Raw genomic sequence first — 21,637 nt, forward strand, 5'->3', positions numbered from 1 at the left:
CCTCCGCCTCCTGGGTTTAGGCAATTCTCCTGCCTCAGCCTCCCGAGTAGCTGGGATTACAGGCACGTGCCACCATGCCCAGCTAATTTTTTGTATTTTTAGTAGAGATGGGGTTTCACCGTGTTGACCAGGATGGTCTCGATCTCTTCACCTCGTGATCCACCCGCCTCGGCCTCACAAAGTGCTGGGATTACAGGCTTGAGCCACCGCGTCCGGCTAAGTGTTTTTTTTTTAAATTAAAATAACCATGCCAAATATACTTAACAAGAGGTGATACCCAGAATAAATCTGGAGAAATAATAAATTTTAAATATCTATCAGAGTCATTATTCATAATATTCTAAATACATAAGCCATACCCACTGTTTGACATCATTGGTCACAGATGTCCAATAATAATTGGATTCTACCAGAGTGAGGGTCCTGGATATCCCATGATGAGCTCCACTGTCATTTTCATGGCATTCTCTTAAGACTTTCTTTTTTTCCTCTTCTGAAACAATTACCAAACGATTTTGTTTTCTGTCTTTTCCAACATAAAACAGCTTTTTTTCTAGAATAAAGGATAACAAAAAGATAGAACTGCAATTTTTAGAGATCTATGTAGTTTTAAGACAATCATAGCCTTCTGTTTAAACCATGAAGATTTTTGTTTTGTTTTATAAAATCTTACCGCATTTAAAATAGAATATTTATTTGTAATGATGCAACCACACAAAGTTTCTTAGCTGTCACACTTACTAGATACTTAGGAAGGGCGGTAACTGCTATAATTTTGTAGATTCCAATATAAGTAGTGCAAGCTTTTTTACCAAAGCACATAATAACTATGGAAATATGAAATTATCTCCCTATGGGAGTACTCAAAGTAAGAAGATTTTGCAGGCACTTTCTAAAAATGGAATAGATTAGCAAATAAATTATGTACAGAGAAACAACTTCCTAGAACATAATTTTCTAAAATAATGTTTAATCATCACTGCATTTTTGCAAGCAAACAGCTCTCTCAGCTTTTTCTGGATTTGAGTAGAAGGCAGGGATGGTGAAGCGGGAAAGTGGAAAAAACCTTAATCCTCAAGAGAATTTTCTGTTTCCTAGGAGGACACGTGAGAAGAATCTGCAGCTGGGAAGTAACCAGGGTATGGGCAGAATCACCATCTACCTCTCCAATATGAATGGGCTAGCTATTCAAACTCCAAAATACCCATTCAGCTACTAATATGAGTAAGCAGATTGAGGAGTGGAACATTCCTTACTTTTTAGAATTAGAATATAAGCAACCTGAGAGCAGGAACCTTATCTATGTTATTTATCAATATGTCTCCAAGATTTAAAATGTGACTGGCACATAGAAGACACCCAGTTAACATTTGTTACATAAATTATCAAATATATGAATGAATGAATCCTCACTTTAGTCTAACAGATAATGGGTCTGCCTAATCTTAAGTATAAGGGAGTTATTGGTAGGGATATACACAGGGAGACATGAGCAGGCATTTATTGATTATCCCAGAATTTTATTTATTAACCTGCTTTGGGGTAAGCCTAAGAGGCAAAATTCCCATTTAGAACACAAACATTCATTTAATTATCTGGTGACTACTTGTTGCTTATCTCATCCCAAACTTCTCTTCTCCTTTATAGATGAAAAAGAAGAAAAAATTATCATGACATTCCAAGATAAATATCCCACTGCCTTTCAAATATTTAATCCATTCAGGGAGATTCAAAGGTCCTAAAATAAATGTGATCCTGAGAATATTTAATGGCACTGGTGGGGGTTAGGGGGACATGATCACAGAAATATAGTTAATTCCTTTCAGTTTTTATTTTAGTAAACAACCCAGTTAACTTTGTCAACATTTTCATATCAAGCATCAAAAATGTTCCTCACTGACAGTGACATCAGTGCTGGAAAGTGTACCATTAGAGAACACAAGAGAGCAAAAGCAGAAGTTGTTAATTTAGAAAAACGTTTTGTTTTGTTTCATGATGTCATATTCTGTCTATAATTTAAACCTTCCTTTTCATGCTTACTGGCCTTCAGTTAGCTTGAGTGTAATTTTAATTTTGCTTTGGATTGAGTAGCATCATCAATTCAACTGCTAATTGTTTAGCAACAAAAATTACTACAGAAATTCTCAAACTTCTACAAAGAAGAATGTAGGGAAGCATCTACAACTCAATAATCAAGATTTTGAACATTCATTTTACCTTTGAAGACAAATTTTTTTGCTGCTCTTCTTATGCCACTTCTTTCACTTGGCAGTGTAGTTGGATGATATTCACCAGTTCGTTTGTAATATGCAATCTGTTTAAGATGAAGATCACCATTTTTTCCACTACGGACCATTGTGAACCTAGGTAAAATGTATTTAAACAGATAACTTAAATTTTAAACTAACTGAATTGCCATTTCAGTTCAGACTTCTGTCATATTTCTACTTACATATGAACTGAGAATTCTCAGAATTTATTTGAGGAAGATAATTGCAGTACAGGGAAGGAACAGTGATGTATATGAGCGAAAATACTCAAATGCTATTTTTGAGATATCCCATGACAAATTATCTTATCTCTTTCCATTTGATAAGAAATGTTGAAAATTTTCCACATACTGAGAGAAAAGGAAATGAACCAGTATACTTTAAAAAGGTTTGAAATTTCATTGCTATCAAATGAAATGTTACTTTCACAGGATGGTAACACAGGAGGATCCTGTCATGTGACAAATAAATAAGTTATAAGAAATGAAATATAGTTTTATATTACTTGCAAATAGATTCATGGTATTTCTTCTTCTTGCCACCTTAGCCTGAAGGTGGTAACTATTTTTGCTATTGATAGTCACCAGGTGTCATGTTGTTTACTTTGTTACAGTCTATAAAAATGTGCTCCATTAAATTGATTTCAGACATCCCACCAGAATGTCTTCTGTTTCCTGCTAGGATTATAATACAAATCTTACAACTTTGAAATTATATATATATAAAAAAAATAGATGTTTACTAACCACTGGAGGATCTAGGAATGAGACTAAACACTTACCAGAAAAAGAATGCTAGGACAAAGCAGAACAGACTGTGCCTATTGCCATGGCTTAACCAGCTTATCAGTTCACTTCCCCTATGATACAGCTCTTTGCAAATGTAAAAACCATCTTTCTGATCTATTTTTAACCTCCAGAGAGAATAACAGTACATTTGTTACCTTAGGTTAACACAAAGTATATGTCAATTTAAAAGCAAAGGTTCTGAAATGTTAACACAGTCCCATCATAACCTAAACAACACGTTAATTATTGCTATAAAGTATTATAAGATAATTAGTTTTTTCTAAGTTTAATTCACTTGCAATTGATTATTAAATACATAATTTTTCTTTCACTTTCTAATAGCTAGCTGTACCTCAAACCAAAAACATGTAGTCTGTCACAGTTTCTAAATCATCTCAAAGATGAATGGCTCAGATTTAAGACTTTTTATACATATAAAGTAAGTACGACAAGCCAACTGGCATAAGGACATACAAATACATCACTGTAATTGAACAAGGAGTCCAGAATTATATCCATACATATACAATGTCAATACATATACAATACATATACGTATACAATACATATACATATACAATGAAGGTATCAATATAATGAGGAAAAAGATGGTCATTTCAATAAATAATGCTAGACAACAACATTTTCCCCCCAACCTGTATTGGGGGGAAAAAAATGAACCTAAACCACCTACCTCACATCTTACACAATAATTAATTCCAGATAAATCATAAACTTAAATGTGAAAGATAAACAATGATTCTGGAAGAAAACATAGGAAAAGATCTTTCAAATCTTAAGACAGGCAAAGATTTCTTAAATAGGACACATAAAACACTATTCATAAAAAAAAATTAGCAATAGGGATTTATCAAAATAAAAATGTGTACTCATCAAAGACAACATTAAGAAAGTGAAAACACAGGACACACATTGAGAGAAGATATCTTTAATATGTATATCTAACAAAAGACTCAGAACCAGTACAGTATATGCAAAGAATTTGTAAAAATCAAAAAGAAAAGGACAATAAGCCAATTCAAAAAACGGGGTGGAAATTTTTACATAGCACTTCATAAAAGAGAACATCCAATGGTCAATAAGCAAGTGAAAATGTGCTCAACATCATTATTCCTCAGGGCAATGCAAATAAAACCACAATGACTTGGCTAAAATTAAAAACCACAGACAACATCAAGTGTTGGGGAGGACAAGTAGCAACTGGAACTCTCATACATTGTGGGAGGGTAAAATGTTACAACCACTTTGGAAAACTAAGCTTCTTCTAAAGCTAAATACACATTTACCCTAAAGGCTTGGCAATTCTAACTTCATATACCAGTGAAATGAGTCTATGACTATCAAAATATGTGTACAAAAATGTTCATAGATGCTTTACCATCAAATAGCCACTAAATGGAAACAGTAAAGGCATCAAGAGGCTTTACCATGTGTTTACTCTGTCCCTGTCTTGTAGCCACTTTTATTGTTACCAAGTTTCATATTGCTCTAGGTCAGTGATTTTCAAATTATCTGTGGTGAAACACTCGTGGTACCTTACCACTCTCCAATCTGCCACATAAGACCTCTTGATGCCTTTACTTTCCATGTCATCCTCACTACGATCTCCTCTGCCAGGATTCTGTGGCAAACTTCTACCTCCAAATCAATTTTCAATTCATGAAGCCTTGTATGGTTTCGAGTTGGAAATATAGAACCTGTTTCTCCACCTATCCATTTGCCTGTCTGTCACTGTAGCTCTGCATTAATTGTCCTCAACTCTTGAAAAAAAAAAAAAAAAACTAAAATCATTTTTTCTTTGTGTCCTCTATTTTCATCTCTATACTACAGTGACACATGTTTTTTCAAGTCTAAGGGACAGAAACCTGTCCCTTCTCAGTTTAGATGAAATCAATATATAGACTGTATACTGTAAAATTAATAATATACTGTATATAACTTCCTGTTATAGTTTTCCCTTAATAGTTTTTAGAACTATCAATGTCCCAAATCATCTAGACAATCTAAAGGGAAATCTAGAAATATCCCATCCTAGACAGTTGGGAGTATGGTACTGTAGGGAGATGAGGTTTATGAAGGGAAGATAAAAATTGTGTTATTTCCTCCCTTTTAGAAACCAGTAAAGGTTGCAAAAACTCCTGAAGGACTTTAAAAAGAAAAGGAGCGGGGAGCTTTTTCAGACCCATAAAAGCCCACAGTAGGAAAAGACCAAACTCTCACACCGTAGAGGAAGTACAGGCCCCAAAATACCAAGGGGTATGGGTAACTGGAACTGGCAGAAAACAAACTAGCCATTGGAAAAAAAAACGTGAGTCTGCATAAACACAGTAGCTTCCATATTTTGCTCTTATATTTAAAAACCTCTTGGTTCCAAGTTCCCACCATCTCTTGTCCTCCTCCCCCTACCCATTTACCTACTGCAGACACAGAAATTTTTTCTATGTAATATAAGATGAAGTCTTCAGTATATTCAGTTATCTGTGCTATGAGGACATTGTTGGCTTTCCTACTTATAATAAATAAACAAAAACTCCTCAGAAAAGGTCTATTTACTGAAATTAACTTCTCTGCTTTGAAATCTTTGACTTTTGAATAATTGAAAATAAACGGAAATAGAGAAATTTGCTCTCCTCAGAGTAAACCTAAAGTACAAAGGGACATGGAGCAAAGGAACCATTACAAAAAATTTTGGAGACTGAGCTTTTTAAGGTTTTGGTTTGTTTTTTTTCTCATCAAAGTAGTGGGAGAAGACTAACATATATCTATGCTATGGAGGAGGAGATAAAAATCAGTGGGAGAAGACATAAAAATCATAAATTTCCCACAGATTTTCATATTTCACAAATGCTGTCAAAAGTGTATTATTTTCATTTTTATATGGGTGAGTTGTTTTGGCTCAACAAACAACAGAACTGAGACTTAAAGGGGTGGTTATTTGCCTGATGTAGTCACCTTGATACTTATTTAGACTATCCCTAGCATATTTTTATCTTCCAAATGATTTACTTGACAGAGTGGACACTATGAGACTGCCTCTCAGCATTAACTACTTCTTAGTGGCTAAGGTGTCTAGACTATCTAGCCTACCCTCTACAACCTGGCAGAGCATTATACAGCTTCTTCTCTCACTAGTTTCCTTTGTATACCCATGGCCATATCCTCAACCATTCTCTATACCTTGGTTTACATCATTTTCCCCTAAATGGTATATACTTCCACCTGATTAAGTCTTCCATCTTTCAAAATCAAGTTCTACCACCTCAATAAAGCAAACATTCCATGATCTCTAATCTGAAGTGATCTTGACCTCTCTAATCTCTTTTTACCTACTGTAGAACATCCCGTGTTTTACCCTTTTTAATATTTTTTTGCCTGTTAATCCATATAACTTTTAATTTGCTCATTCAGTTACTGAGCCCCTAAACCCTTGTATATACTAGAATACAAAGTGAAACAAGATAAAATCCCTGTCCTCAAGGAGCTTATGGTATAAATGAGAAGAAAAAAAGAGGAATAAATCAGCATTCATACAGTATAGAATGGTGTTAGCACAGATATATGCAAAGACCACTATCAAAACACATGTGCAGAGACGTAGATCCATCTGGAGAAGGAGGAAAAGCATTTTGATTGTGAATGAGGTAGAACTTTGAACTTTATTCAATTGCCACTGCCTTAGTTCACTCACCTATCTGACCTTGCCTCCTCTGTCTCTGATAATAGTCCCTGTCCTCACTGTAGTCATGGAGGTCACACTAAAACACAAATCTTATCAAAATATTCACTTAACTCGAAATATGCCTTTTGCCATTCCTGATTGTCCATCTGGGTGGTTATAACAAATATACCACAAACTGGATGGCTTACAAACAGAAATTCCTTTCTCACAGTTCTGGAGGCTAGGAAGTACAAGATCAAGATGCCAGCAAATTTAGTGTATACTGAGGGTTCACTTTCTTACAAGCAGCTGTCTTCTCACTGTAACTTCACATGAGGGAAAGGGGACTTTTTAAAATATGGGCACTAATCCCATTAATGAGGGCTCTGACCCATGATCAAGTCACCTCCCCAAAGTTCCACCTCTTTTTTTTTTTTTTTTTTTCAGACATAGTGGCACTCTGTCATCCAGGATGGAGTGCAGTGGCGCAATTTCAGATCACTGCAACCTCTGCCTCCCAGGTTCAAGCAATTCTCATTCCTCAGCCTCCAGAGAGGCTGGGACTACAGGCGCATGCCACCAAGCCCAGCTAATTTTTGTATTTTTAGTAAAGATGGGGTTTCACCATGTTGGCCAGGCTGGTCTTGAACTCCAGACCTCAAGTGATCCACCTATCTCGGCCTCCCAAAGTACTGGGATTACAGGCGTGAGCCACCATGCCCGTCCTCAAAGTCCCACCTCTTAATACCATCACCTTGGTGGTTAGGATTTCAACATAGGAATTTTCGGAGAATGAAACCATTAAGACGATAGCACTAATGATATCTAAACACCTCTGCCAGTATACAAGGCTTTATAAAATAAGATCTTTACCCATCTCTCCATGTTTTTCTCTTGGCATTCTCAATTCGAAAAATAATCACAGTTCTTCAAACATCCCATCCAGTGTGCTCACATCTCTTCATTGATATTTTTGCCTGGAATGAACCTTATTGCCATTTATTCAGCCCCTAGTCATCTTTTGAAACTCTGGCTACGTGTCATTCCTACAGAGTGTCTTCTAACCACCCCAACCTGGAATAACTTGAAATTTTAAGAAAGAGTTGGAGTTACAAGATCAAATTTCGATTACCAAAATGGAATATAGATTGGGGTAGAGACAGGAATACCTATACCAGTCAGCTAGGGAACTACTGTAAAATTAACGCAAGAAATGATGAAATTCTGAGTCAAAGCAGTGTCAGTATAAATGGATAGATATATCACATAAGAACTGTGACTGACTAGATGTGTGGAGTAAATGCAAAGAAGAATCTGGGATTACTTCTGAAGATCTTGCTTAGGGAAAAAGATGACACTATTAAGCAGGTTGCATTCTTCATGGTTAAGCTCGGCATGTAAAAAGTAGGTGAAGTTAAGGCAATGGAAGAAGGATCAGATGGAAAGTATACACAGTAGGAAGTGCAGTAGATGTATCCTTATCCTTCAACATTCACAATAATGAGTTCACTCATCTATGAATCCTTTCTGACACATCTCCAATCTCAGGGAGATTTGTGCACACTTTCCTTGGCACATACAGTAATATGTATCAACTGTTATCATAAAATCTGAAACACTCTATTGAATATATTAGTTTATATGTCTCTCTCCCAAATATATTGTGAATCTTCAGGGACATGACAATAGCCAGAGAAATAGGAAAAAAAGCCAGAAGAGGTTCTGGTAATCGAAGGCTAGGAAATACAAAGTTCTTAGAAATAGAGAGACTAAGTGATATAAGAACCATTATGTAGCTAGTGGCTTTGGCAACAGTATAGAGTATAGTTAGAGTATAGCAGGGCAGGTGGCAACCAGACTGCAATGACACAAGAAATGGATGGAAAGTCAGAAAGTGGATTTAGAAACTTGAGCTTAGCTATAATGCAAGGAACTACAAGATAGCTGCTTAAGACAGATACAAGGTTCCTTCATTGATCTAAAAAATGTTACTAAGTAACTGCTACATTGGAGACAGGATAATAAACAAGATGTAGATTCTCTTGAGCCTCATCATTGAGTTTACACTCTAGTGGGGGTTAAAAGTTTTGACAGCCATGTTCACAGCAGCATCACTCACAACAGCCAAATGATGGAAGCAACTTGTGTCCATCACCGACTGAATGAATAAACAAAATATGGTGTATATATTCAGACACCTTTAAAAGGAAGGAGATTCTGACATGTTACCACATGGATGAATCTTGAGGACAGTAAGCTAACCAGGAATGAAATGAACCTGTCACAAAAAGATAAATATTGTATGATTCCACCTATGTAAGGTACTCATAGTAGTCAAATACAGACAGAAAGAAGAATAATGGTTGTATAGAACAGAGGGTGGGGAGGAGAGAATGAAAGAGTTATTGTTTAACTGGTCAAGAGTTTCAGTTATGCAAAATGAAAAGGGTTCTGGAGATGGATGGTGGTAGTAGTTGTACAACAATGTGAATGTACTTAATGCCACTGAACTGTACACTTAAAAATGGTTAACATAGTAAATTTCATGTTATGTGTGATTTGCTTAATTAAAACAATGTTTTTAAACAAGATTGTTTTGCTTTCAACAAGGGAATAACCCCCAAAATTTAATGCTAACAGAAGGAATTCTAGAAAGACCAATGAAAACAGAGGAGAAAAAAAATTACATGACTGATAGTATGATGTTTCTGAGATGGCAGCAGGGGATGGCATCCAATGCACAAATAGTTCTGTGATCTCTTCCAATAAAGATATTATAGTGACTATAACAACAGAAGTAAATTATTTATTTCTGAAATACCACTAAACATTCCCATATAGGTTTCAGACTAGAATGTGGAAAGCTGGAGTCACTCCCTCTCTACCACTGAGAAAAAGCTGGACCAGATGCCAATTCTTCCCAAATTGATCTCTATAGATCCAACGCAGTCCCAATCAGAAACCCTCAAGCTCTTTTGAGGAAACTGACAGGCTGATTCTAAAACTGATATTAAAACAACTTTGAAAATGAATATAGTTGAAGAATTTCACATTATATGGTTTCAGGACTTTCTATAATGCTATGGTAATCAAGACTGTGCTATGATGGCAAAATGACAGCCTTAAATCTATGGAACAGAATAGCGCCAGAAACAGACACTCAGTTATGGTAAACTGATTTTCAACAAAGATGCCAAGGTAATTCAATGAAGAAAGGATAACATTTTCAACAAATGCTGTAACAATTAAACATCATTTGAAAAAAGATGAACCTCAACTCATATCTCATACAATATGTAAAAATTAATTCACGATAGGCCACAGACCTAAATGTCCAACTTAAAACTATAAAACTTCTAGAAGACAACAACAAAAAAAAAATCTTTGTGAGCTTAGGTTGGGTAATGACTTCCTAGATAGCAAAGAAAAAACCCCTATCCATAAAGAAAAAAATTAAAACCTTTATTCTTTAAAGAATTGCTAAAAAAAGAGAAATAACACTGGGATAAAATACACATATATGATAAATAACTTGTATCCAGAATTCTAAAGAACTCTTAAAGCTTAACAAAAATGCAAACAACCCAATTTAAAACATGGAAAAAACAGACACTTCACCAAAGAGATATGGTTAGCAAATAAACACATGAAAAAATGCTCAACATCAATAGACAATGAAAAAAATGTAATTAGAACCACAATAAGATATGACTACACACTAACTAACAACAACAAAAATAAAACAAAACCTGATAATACTAGTTACTACCAAAGATACAGAGCATAGCTGGTAATAATAGAAAATGGTGTAAACGTGCTGGAAAACAGTTTGGCAATTTCTTATAAGTTAAACATCAATTTACCATATGGTCCAGCAATACCAATATTAGATACTAAACCAAAAGAAAGTATGTACACCTAAAAATCTGTAAGTGAATGCTTCTAGGAGTTTTATTCATAACAACCAAAACCTGAAAACAAATGTTTACCAACTGGTGAATGGATAAACAAATTATAGTAGATCCACAGAGTGGAATATTATTAAGCATTGATAAGAAACAAACTACAAATACCTAACAAATTGAATAAATCTCAAAATCATGCTAAGTGAAATAATCCAGACACAAAAGGCTATATACTGTATACTTCTGTTTATATGACATCTGGAAAAATCAAAAGTATAAATTAAAAAATTTAAAACAGTTTTTAAAAATTTAAAGTTTTAAAAACAATTGCCAATGCAAGTGCACTGCATAAGAATGTTTTGGTTAAGGATTTACTGCCTATGAGGTAGTGGTCCTATAAGATGATAATGGAGCATATATAGAAACCTCATATAGGGCATTTGATATTAGCACTGTAGATCAAGTGGGAGAAATCAGTGATAATAAAGTGTAGGGACATTTGGTTTTCTATATGAAAAATACATACACACATACACACACACACACACACACACACACACCCATCTAGGTTCATGTAGGTAGAGTCTGTATTTGCTCGATGCTCAAACTGCCTAACAAAGCATTTCTCAGAATTTATCTACATTGCTAAGCGACTCATGACTACAGCTGCAAACATTTATATAGCATTTTACTATGATAATCCTCACAAACTCCATGGAGTAGATATTAGTTTTATATCCTTTCTACATGTAAGAAAATGGAGGTTCAGAGATTGTCCAATTTACTGAAAGTAATAAAGTGAGGACATGTGTTGACATTTGTAACTTGGTGTCTCTTCAAATTTTACACTTTTTCCCCCTGCTATACCAATAACTCAATTACCTGTTATCCTTAGCTTTTGTAATACTTGCTTGGTTCAGCCCTCTGTTACACAATATAAAGTGATTTTTCTAAAAATATTTTAGATTATAAATGAGAAATGGAAAGATCTTATTAATTTTTTATGTCTACATTGCTTAAGTGTTCAGAACATAGTGGACCTTCAACTGTCTGTAAATGAATAAAGAATTACTTGAATTTCCCGAAAGGATAATTAAAAATAACACTGAATTTTAAAATAGCAAATATTCCAGAGGTAACATTTCGAGTTTGAAAACATTATACTTCACTTTCACATACATAGCACTATAAGTAAACTGTGTCAAAGAAGGTATAGACTTACGCCTTAACATCCATGTTTGGAAAAGGACGTAATATCTTGTCCTTTTTCACAATTATGAGGATGAAGATAATGAACTTAAAAGTCCTTTGTATATGGTAAAGTATAATTATAATATCTAAGTATTATTATCCATATCAGGCTGTTGAAAGTAACAGAGAACCCTTTCTTTTCTCAAAATCTTCATCTACATGAAAAAATATTTTAAAATCTCTTTCCTTTCATTAATGGGGATTAATGCTTTATAGCAATGCTTCTAAAGCTTTACTGCTAAGAACAAAATCAGAAGACTCGGGAGTTGTATCCTTTGATGATGATATTACACTCTAATGAAGTTAAGGAACTACTGGTTCTGAAGGCAGAGACAGATGACAAAAAGAAATAGAAAATGCATAAGAAAGAAAATTCAGTTCACGAAAAGCACAGCCTTTGAAGTAGCTAAACTTTTACTGCTAATAATTGGTATTCATATATAAAAATAACCTGAAAGGAATTTTTTTTTTTTTTTCCAAAGCCCATACATACACCACTTGGTCCCTAGAAACAATGTATTTGAAAAGTAGTTAATATGAGAAACTGGCTTGAAGCTATCATATTCAGGATAAATATAAATATCTTCTTATACTCAAAGATTATTAAGTAAAGGCATCATTTACAAGGGGATTAAGTGGTTTCAACTGCATAAAGACTGTCCTGGGACTTCTTTGGATATGCTTATATTTTCAAGAATTTGTTAAAATAGTTACTTATGTCCTTAAACATGTAGGAATAAGAAAAAATGAAAGTGGTTGCTTACAACTTGTAGTTTTGCAAGAGGAATGTCAGGATCATATTTGGTTAAGCTTTGTACACTTTGTCCCCTGCATAACATCAAATAAAATCAAGTAATTGCTTAATTCCTTTGATAATTTTATGTTTGTATTCAATAAAGGCAGTTTGGTATTACGTCAAATAAAATTAGGAGTTAACTGTTTCACCAAGGGTTAAAAACAAAGGTACCAATTTAAGCCCCTGAAAGGTTATAATACCCCGCTAGTTCCAACCTAAAATCTGCAATTTTCAATCAACACGTTAATTTGGATCGGAATTCTGACATTTGAATTATTCTATTTTAAGGTCCAAAAAATGGACACCCACAATTTTAGGCAACGTCAAGGACTTGGAAATTCAAATACACGTTTCTACAATCTGCTTCACTTGAGAGTATAAATTCATTTAACTAAATATCTTCATCGCCATAAGCGTTCACCTGAAGCCACATGGGATAAATGCATTTCCACTTTAAAAAGTATCTACTTTGGTTCAGAAGTGCCCATTTAAGAAAAACCCACACTAAGATAAAGTGTACATTTTCCTTTTAAAGTTACGTGACAGGATTCCCTCTTGAGCTCACGTTTCTGCCCACCACGTGTTTAAATCTGGAGCAAAATTTCAGATTAAATGATTGATCAAAGTAATAAGGAGAATTCTTCAACGCCGGCCAAATGTGCTTGGAGTTTCAAAAGATACTAAACTGTGAGGAAGCATTTCTTAAGCGTTTCGGCGATTCGTTAACTGACTCTTAAGGACAAGGTCCAGCTACACTAAGAATCAGCAGGAAAATGACCACTTAGTAAAACTCAATTACACCTAGTAGGCACCTCCCCAGGCCCGAAACAGCACTCGCCCTTTCTGCTCAGCTCGCGCGGGACGTCACAACGCCCAAGGCCCTTCCGTCTCAAAGGCGCCTGCGCAGAATCTCCCCAAAGACTCAATTAAATCCTTCCTTAGGCCGACAGGGCCGAATGGTTTTGAAATTACCGTCAGGTTATGCCTTACTTGAAAAAAACAGTAGGTATGACACAGCACACCAGAATGACCACTCACCGAGGTGGTCCTAAATTCAAACGACAGGATTTAAGCTTCCTCTTGAGATTTATCTGGCGCTGCCGGAAGCGGAACTACCCGGGTCCTTAAGAGAATAGGCTTTTTGGAAGCCTTAGGAACCACGGTCAAAAAGGTTAGGGCGGATCGTTTGGCTCTTGCCGGAAATTGTTCCGCCCGGGGAGGTTTCGGCGTGAGACCCGAGGAGGGCGGGGAAGAGGCGTGGCGGAGATTCCTGAGGTGTAGTAGCTCGAGGTGCCCTTATGTGGCCCTAGAGCTGCTACTGAAGGAAGTAGCCTACGTCCACGCCCACAACTGAAGTCTCAGGACGGACACCTCACCCCTGCCTCCGGTATGAAAGGGGGGAACCTAGACCTGAATGGGCTTGACCGTCTCCCAGCTGCTCGCGTGACGACCGCATTCGTGGCAGGTGAGGGCCCCGAAACCGGAGGAGAACCGGAGATGCGGAATCTGATCATGCCAAGGTTGAGGCGGCTGCTGGGCTTCTGCTTTGTCTTCCGTGCTCTGCATACCCTAAACACGCGCTACCGAGGGGCATGTGCCGGAGCGAATGACAGCATGGGCGAGGAGTGACAGTATAGCTTTGAGGGTCCTTTCGCTCCCTGATTTATCCTCCTGCTCCCCCATGGCGTCCCTTTTTCATTTCTTGGGTTTGAGACGCCAGAAATTGCAGCTCAGCTGAAAGGGAACTTGCCGAGCTTCTACCCCACGCGGTGTCTGGCTCCACCGAAGTGATTAGCCTCGAGTTGTGGGACTGCTGTGGGTAGACGTGGCTGTTTAAAAATTTTTTCTACCTTAGTCTTTATCCCTCTCTGTCAACCCCATACCCACTTTAAAAGAACAAAAGCCTCGTGTATTGCCGCTTTTCTTAGTAGGGACCGAGGCTGCAGGTCACTGCTGCACCTCCAGCTGGAGGGCGTTGCAGCCTTCTGCGCCTTGAGGGAGAAGGGGCCAGGATGATGATCCCTGGATGGATCTCATTCACGAGGTTCTTGACCACTTCCTGGGAATTTGCAACTCGGAGTTCTTTGGATAGTAGCTGTCTTGCTGGAAGGCTTAACTATGGAAGTGGGAAGCATAGCTGATCTTAGCATGCAACATTCTCCCTGTACACTGGGACAGGATTTTGTTTTGGTGTTAATAAATATTTTTTGTCTCAGATGGATAAAATAATAACGATAGTTACCATTAACAGAGTCTTATGTGTGCCAAATGCTTTACATATTTTGTCATTCATTCCTTTAAACAATTCCGGGAGGTATGCTAGATTATCATCACCATTTTACAGAGTTAGAGATTGAGGCTTTGAGCAGTCAAGCAACTTGCCCTAGTAAACATTTGTTGTAAGTAAACGTTTGAATCTGTGTTAAAAACCAGATCTCTCTGCTTTCAAAATCTGTATTCTATTGCCCCGACCTTGTTTTTCCTCGATTTCAATTTCTTCATTAACATTTTCAGTGTCTGAAAGCATTCATTTATTTAAAAAAATTTCTTGTACCTACTTACATGTTTGAAAAAAAGATAGACATGATCTATGTCTATGGAGCATTGTGATGCAGAATTAAGTAGTTCCAAACCCAAAATACTGTACTTACTGCAGCACAGGTTTATGTAAAGCAAATGACTAAATTGATGCACAGAAATTTTTAAAATCAAAGGTTGCTGTTTAAATTTTAAATTCATATGACTTTCAGAGTAGTTGTTATGAGGTAGAACATCTGTTGATTACCCAAGTGAATGCTATGCACCCAGTTAAGTAGTGGGAACATAGATTAGGTCCTTGTTCTCTAAAAGCTTCCATGCAACTACAATATAGACAATGTTAAGGATCAATTAATATTCTCATGTGGAAAAGGAATTGTGGTTATGTAGGACGATGTTCTTATTTTTTAGGAGATGCATAGGAAAGTACTTGAGATGAGGTATGTTAATACCTAGTACTTCCAAATGGTGCAGCAAGAGAGAGAGAGAGAGAGAGAGAGAGAGTGTGTGTGTGTGTGTGTGTGTGTGTGTGTGTATTAAAAAGAAAGCAAGCAAATATGGCAAAATGTTGGCAATTGTGAGTATAATGGTGGGTATATGGATGATTAATACACTGTTCTTTCAACTTTTCTGAGTATTTGAAATTTTTCATAATAAAAAGTTGGAGAGGAAAATACCCAACTCAGATGGAAACAGATAAGTGAAAAGATCTAAAATGCCACAGAACATAGAATATGGGAGAGAGTTTTTAGGCGTATTAACATAAAACAGAGGTGTGATAGTTCTTAGGAAAACATTCATTGAACACCTTCCAGTTGGTTTTTGAATAAGGGATAGGAACTTTCAAGGAGAGCAGTGATTTCTGGGCAGAAGGAAATGCAGGTTCAGCAAAAAGGTATTAAATGAAAGTTTGAAGAAGGAAAAAAATTCAACATGAAGGTTGTGTGGAACTTGGAATGGGCTTTTTTGTGTAATCCTGTTAATGAATGAGATTGCCTTTGCCAGCCTGCAGAAACCTATTTATTCCCTATTATGTGGATGCACTATTAGTGCCCTGGAAAGGAACCACCATTTATAACAATGTTTGCACTGGAAAATGCTTTTGAAATTTCAGGAAAACTGGTTATATATTTGCATTAAGACTGAGCAGCAGGAGCAGGAGCTCCCATTTCCTCTGATTTTGAGAGTAGAAATCTACTAGTTTATAGTTGGGCTCCTGAGGGAACCTATGAAAAGGGCTACAATGATGGCTTGGAAACATTAAGCTCAGGTAAGGAGGGGTCTGAATATTAGGTGGAACTGATGGCTGATCCAGGGTGTTATTTTGAGGATCAGGTAGCTCTGACCACTACCAGTAAAGGTATGAAAGAGATGACTGATTATCCCAGGTAGTAGTGTTCATGACAGCCTCAAGCAGTATGGTAAGACTAGAAAAGATGTAAAGAGATAAAGAGGTCTTCAACAACAGCAGTGGCAAAGGATTTCTGTGGCTTCATTAGACAAGAGGTAAGTAGATACATTCTAAATTGAGTTATTTATGTTTATTCCTTGCCAATTAAATCTGTTAGAAAACTGTCATAACAATATTTAACAAAATATTAAACAGCTGACATTTCCTGAGTGCTTAATATGTGCTATTTGCTGTGGTGTCTGTATTGTAATTTAATCGTCAAGACAATATATAAAATTCATAATTCCATTTTATAGATGATGACTAGAGAGGTTCAATAACTTGACTAAAGACACAGAGCTGAGCAACTTTCAGAAAAAGTTTTCAAACTCAGAGTTTTGTGTCTAGAGCAATTGTTCTCATAGTGTGATTCCAAGATGTGCAACATCAGCATCACCTTGGAACTTTTGGAAAAGCAAAATATTGTCCCCCACAGCTAGAATTTTTAGTTTTAGTATTTTAACAAGCTCTACAGGTGATTCTGTTGCATGCTAATGTTTGAGAACTACTGCATTGAGTGTGGACATTTTTAGCAATGTTAACACTCATTTCAGATTTAGAAATCAGGTTTAAGGGGTATTTGTCTTTTGTACAGATAGATTCCCAAACCTGGCTGCTCATCCATTTGTAAAAATATAGTTTTTCTAGTTAAGAATTACTGTTTAGGAATTCCTAATCTATGATAAGCGCAGTCACTTGTGTTTTAACAAGTCTATCAGATAATTCTGATGTAACCAGTCCATTTTGGGACTGCTGCTATAGAAATAATTTTAAAATTAAAGTAGGTTCAACACTGATATTTGAATAATGTATGTGTCTTTATGCCCAGACAGTTAACATAAGTTGAAATTAATGACTGACCATTGATCAAAATGCTGAATAATGTGGAAGTGCTATAAGCATAAACTGTACTTGGTTCAATTATCAGTGTTTTGAGTGAAATAACACAAATCATTTTGAATGTCCTGGATCTCTTATAATGCTCATAAAATTTCATCTTGTTCTATGGTATATATGCTACTTCGGTGAGAGAAATATATTTGAATTTATATTTTTAGTTTTCCGATAATTTATATTTGTTATGCTGTCATAAGGACTATGGAGTCCTGATTTTTGCTCTTAAGTGAGTATAGTGGCCTTTGGTTTAAACAGACCTGGGTTTGATTTTCATTTGCAATCCTAATTGGTTGTGTGATGATGATCAAATTACTTAAGCTTTCTGAACCTCAAGTCTTAATTTATAATGACAAAAGAGACACGTAACTACATATGTAAAACATTTATAAAATGAAGATATTCCTAATTCCAGGATGGCTGTGAGATTGTTAAATCACAAAGCAGTAAGTAATTTCTTCCCAACTCTTTTCATGATAAGGCATACATGGAAAATGGTACTATTTGTACAGTATCCTGGGGAAACTGAAGAGAGTGCTACTGGAAGCAATTGGCCAGGGAGTAACAGCTGCCTTGAAGGCTGAGTCAATTAATTTATTGGCATACTTATAGTTAATTCATGGTGAGGCAACAGGGTGGGAGGCTCTGAATTTACAAATATGGTACTTAATAGGTAACAGTGCCTAATAAATGTTCATTCCCTTGATATTTATGTTTTGGAGGGATATACATAACCCTAGCTGTTAAATAATAAGGTTATAGGTGACCGAAGGTCAAAACGAATGATTCGGAGAAGAGGTCTTGTAAATTGTTAAGGGAAATTTTGTAGAGGAATATCTATTGGGTACTTGAGATGTGCCAAGCAAGACAAAAATCCTGCTTCATCAGTTTTATCTCCTTTTTATTGTAGGAAATCTCCAATAATACTCATTTTCAAAAACTGGTTCTCAAACTTCGCTACCTGTTGGAATTACCTGGGAAGCCTTAAACTTACCCGAACTCTACTCTCAATCATTTTGATTTAAGTTGTGTGGAGCATAGCCTAGACCTTGGGATACAAGCACTGTTAGTATATTATCTTTTATATAAAAGTATTAAAATAAGCTATATGTACAATTTACAGATAAGGAAATTGAGGCCCTAAGAAGTTAACTTACTTGCTCAAGATCAGCTAATTGCAGTCAGTTGGATTTAAACCTAGGTATTTTATCCCCTGAATCCATGCTCTTAAGCACTAGCCTGTTAATTTTTTTAATAACATCTGTTATTAATGACATCTGTTATTCCATCATATATTAAGATGGAATCATGGAAAATAAAAAGAAAGACTTCCTTCACTTTATGTCCTTTAGAGGTCCAATTCCTCTGTTCATCTTTTATAAACTCTTCAAAATAACTGTATAACTTCTCTGTGTTTCATCTCCTCTTACTTTCTTTTTGTTTGTTTGTTTTGTTTTTTGAGATGAGTCTCATTCTGTTGCCCAGGCTGGAGTGCACTGGCACAATCCCGGCTCATTGCAACCTCTACCTCCCGGGTTCAACTGATTCCCCTGCCTCAGCCTCCCGAGTAGGTGGGATTACAGGTGCACATCACCATGCCAGGCTAATTTTTATATTTTTAGCAGAGAAGGGGTTTCATCATGTTGGCCAGGCTGGTCTGAAACTCCTGACCTCAAGTGATTTGCCTGCCTCAGCCTCCCTAAATGCAGTGCAATCACATTTAACAAATTGAAAATTCTTATTATGGCTCCTCAGTCCTTTGTGTGCATCTTAATACTTACCCAACATGATTTTCTACCAGTTTTGCTTTGCTTGCTTGTACTGCTCTAGTTACCTTACTATTTAATGAATTTGGGAAAAATGCCAAGCATACTTCTGCTTTAGAGCCTTTATACTTTCTTTCTTACCTGGAATGTTCCCACCATATAACCCCATGGTTTGTTTCTCATTTAATTTAAATTCATATTTAAATGTCACCTTATTAAAGAGGTCTTTCTAACATGTATTTATTTGTTGATTTACCTAGTGCCTTACCAAATGAATGAATGAGACATGTTTCAGACCTAAAGTCATAATCAAATGAGGGACATATATCTATATACTTCATGCTGCATTAAAGACTTAAATAGAATGTAAGTGAACAAAACAGGATAGATCAGTCATTCATTTATACCCTTGGGGAAAAAAAAGCTATTGGATACATACTTTTTTCCCCAAAAGTTGATTTCTACCTACACGTAAACATACTTTGTAAAGTATTTCAAAAATGTGGGAAAATATATATTGAAAAGACTATTAGAGCTCTCTAGAGGGACAGAACTAATAGGACAGATATAGCTATAAAGGTGTGTTTACTACGTAGTATTAAGTCACACAATCACAAGGTCCTGCAATAGGCCATCTGCAAGCTGAGGAGCAAGGAAACCAGTCCAAGTCCCAAAGCTAAAGAACTTGGAATCTGATGTTTGAGGGCAGGAAGAATCCAGCACGGGAGAAAGATGCAGCCTGGGAGGCTAAGCCAGTCTAGCCTTTTCACGTTTTTTTGGTTTTGTTTTGTTTTGTTTTTAAATCTACCTGCTTTATATTCTAGCTGCGCTGGTTACTGATTAAATGGTGCCCACCCAGATTAAGGGTGGGTCTGCCTTTCCCAGACCACTGACTTAAATATTAACCTTCTTTGGCAGCACCCTCACAGATACACCCAGGATCAATAGTTTGCATCCTTCAATCCAATCAAGTTGACACTGAGTATTAACCATCACAGAATAGCAGGAAACAGCCCCATAGGTCTGAAGAACTACAACCGTTAGTTCTGCCATTGTGTCAAGGCTCATTAACTGATTTTTTAAATTTTATTTTTATGTATTCCAGACTTTTTACAATGAATATTCTATAATTAAGAAGCTAAAAAAAATTAATTTTCAGCTTTACCTCTACAACAGATTGTTTTCATTTTTGTTATAATACTTTAGGAGGAAGTACAATACAATTTTAAAATAAGGCCATAAAGTATGTATATACACACTCATATATTCATGTGTATATGCATATAAGTATATGCCTATATATTGCATTGACATACTGGACCTGGCATCTCCCATCATTGACATTCTGAAGTGGATAGTAAGACATTTATTACATTTCATTACATTATTACGTGTTCCTATTATCATTTTTATTGGCGTGCTTATCACACTAAAATCTGAAATGTCAACTTACTTGGCTGCCTCTCTCTTAGACCAAAAGCTCCTTAAGGAAAACAGCCACGTTTACTTTGACTTTATATAACTAGCACCTAATACTGTGCCTTTTACAGTAAGTAAATAGTATTTGTTCAATAAATACGTTCATTTCAACAAATAATGAACAATTCTTTCTTTTAGATTTACATTTTAGAGTCAGTAGGGAGTTTGGTTTATAGGAGTATTTATAGAAACTATGGTTTATTGAGTGTTTAATATATGCCAATCACTTATGCTGTCTCAGTTAATCTTTACAGGGTTGCAGGGTGCTACTGTACTTCCTTTTTCTTTTCTTTTTTTTTTTTTTTTTTTAGCCAGGCTGATAGCTATATATTGATATCAAATTGCAGTTTTTATTTGCATTCCCCTAATGATTTTTTTTTTTAACAGCCAGGTATCCACCAGAGATACTCCCTTTTTTATAGACTAATAGCAACTAGCATACATCACTAGTTATGCAATGACAGATTAAAACAGATATATCTGACTCCAGAATGTTCCCCTTCCACTATTGAAATATTTGAGCTATTTTTATATGGAAAGAGTAAAAAAATTAAAAAAAAAGAGATATTTGCCATTTGATAGAAAACAGAACTGAAATCAACTTATCCACCAACATCAAGTTTTACAGCAACTGGAAACTTTCCATTTTTCTTTTTTAGTAAACATTTTTACATGTTAAACATTGCAGAAGGAATAGGAACAAAGGCTTTGATTTATAAAGTAAATTATTTCTGCTTTAATTTTTAAATTACAAATTATTTTAAATTTTATAACACTGTAATTTAAAGTGAAGGCTGACTGGGTAGATTGGTTTTAATGTC

General features: G+C 35.8%; 2 protein-coding genes across 27 annotated transcripts in view; one reads left to right on the forward strand and one right to left on the reverse strand.

Moving 5' to 3' along the window:
• GIN1 (gypsy retrotransposon integrase 1) overlaps positions 1–13,826 on the reverse strand; it is a 36,022-nt gene extending 22,196 nt beyond the window's left edge. Inside the window, exons 1-3 of one of the 3 annotated variants that reach the window (XM_017511806.2) lie at positions 13,728–13,826; positions 2,218–2,363; positions 360–553 (exon numbers count right to left, since the gene is read on the reverse strand). In XM_017511806.2, coding sequence (XP_017367295.1) covers positions 360–553; positions 2,218–2,356 — 333 coding nt within the window. In that variant the 5' untranslated portion in view covers positions 2,357–2,363; positions 13,728–13,826. The remainder of the gene's footprint in view (positions 1–359; positions 554–2,217; positions 2,364–13,727) is intronic. The other 2 variants (XM_017511807.2, XM_037732547.1) reach the window with 2 other exon arrangements.
• Positions 13,827–13,828: 2 nt separating this feature from the next.
• The window catches only part of PPIP5K2 (diphosphoinositol pentakisphosphate kinase 2), an 80,920-nt gene continuing 73,111 nt past the window's right edge, over positions 13,829–21,637 (forward strand). For 22 of the 24 annotated variants that reach the window (XM_017511805.1, XM_017511786.1, XM_017511791.1 and 19 more), the window contains exon 1: positions 13,829–14,154. The gene's annotated coding sequence lies outside the window, so the exon portion shown is untranslated. Of the gene's footprint in view, positions 14,155–18,481; positions 18,637–21,637 lie in introns of all 24 variants that reach the window. The other 2 variants (XM_037732532.1, XM_017511790.2) reach the window with 2 other exon arrangements.

The sequence above is a fragment of the Cebus imitator genome, unplaced genomic scaffold (assembly GCF_001604975.1).
Source record: "Cebus imitator isolate Cc_AM_T3 unplaced genomic scaffold, Cebus_imitator-1.0 Scaffold452, whole genome shotgun sequence".
In the NCBI taxonomy this organism is placed as follows: Eukaryota; Metazoa; Chordata; class Mammalia; order Primates; family Cebidae; genus Cebus; species Cebus imitator.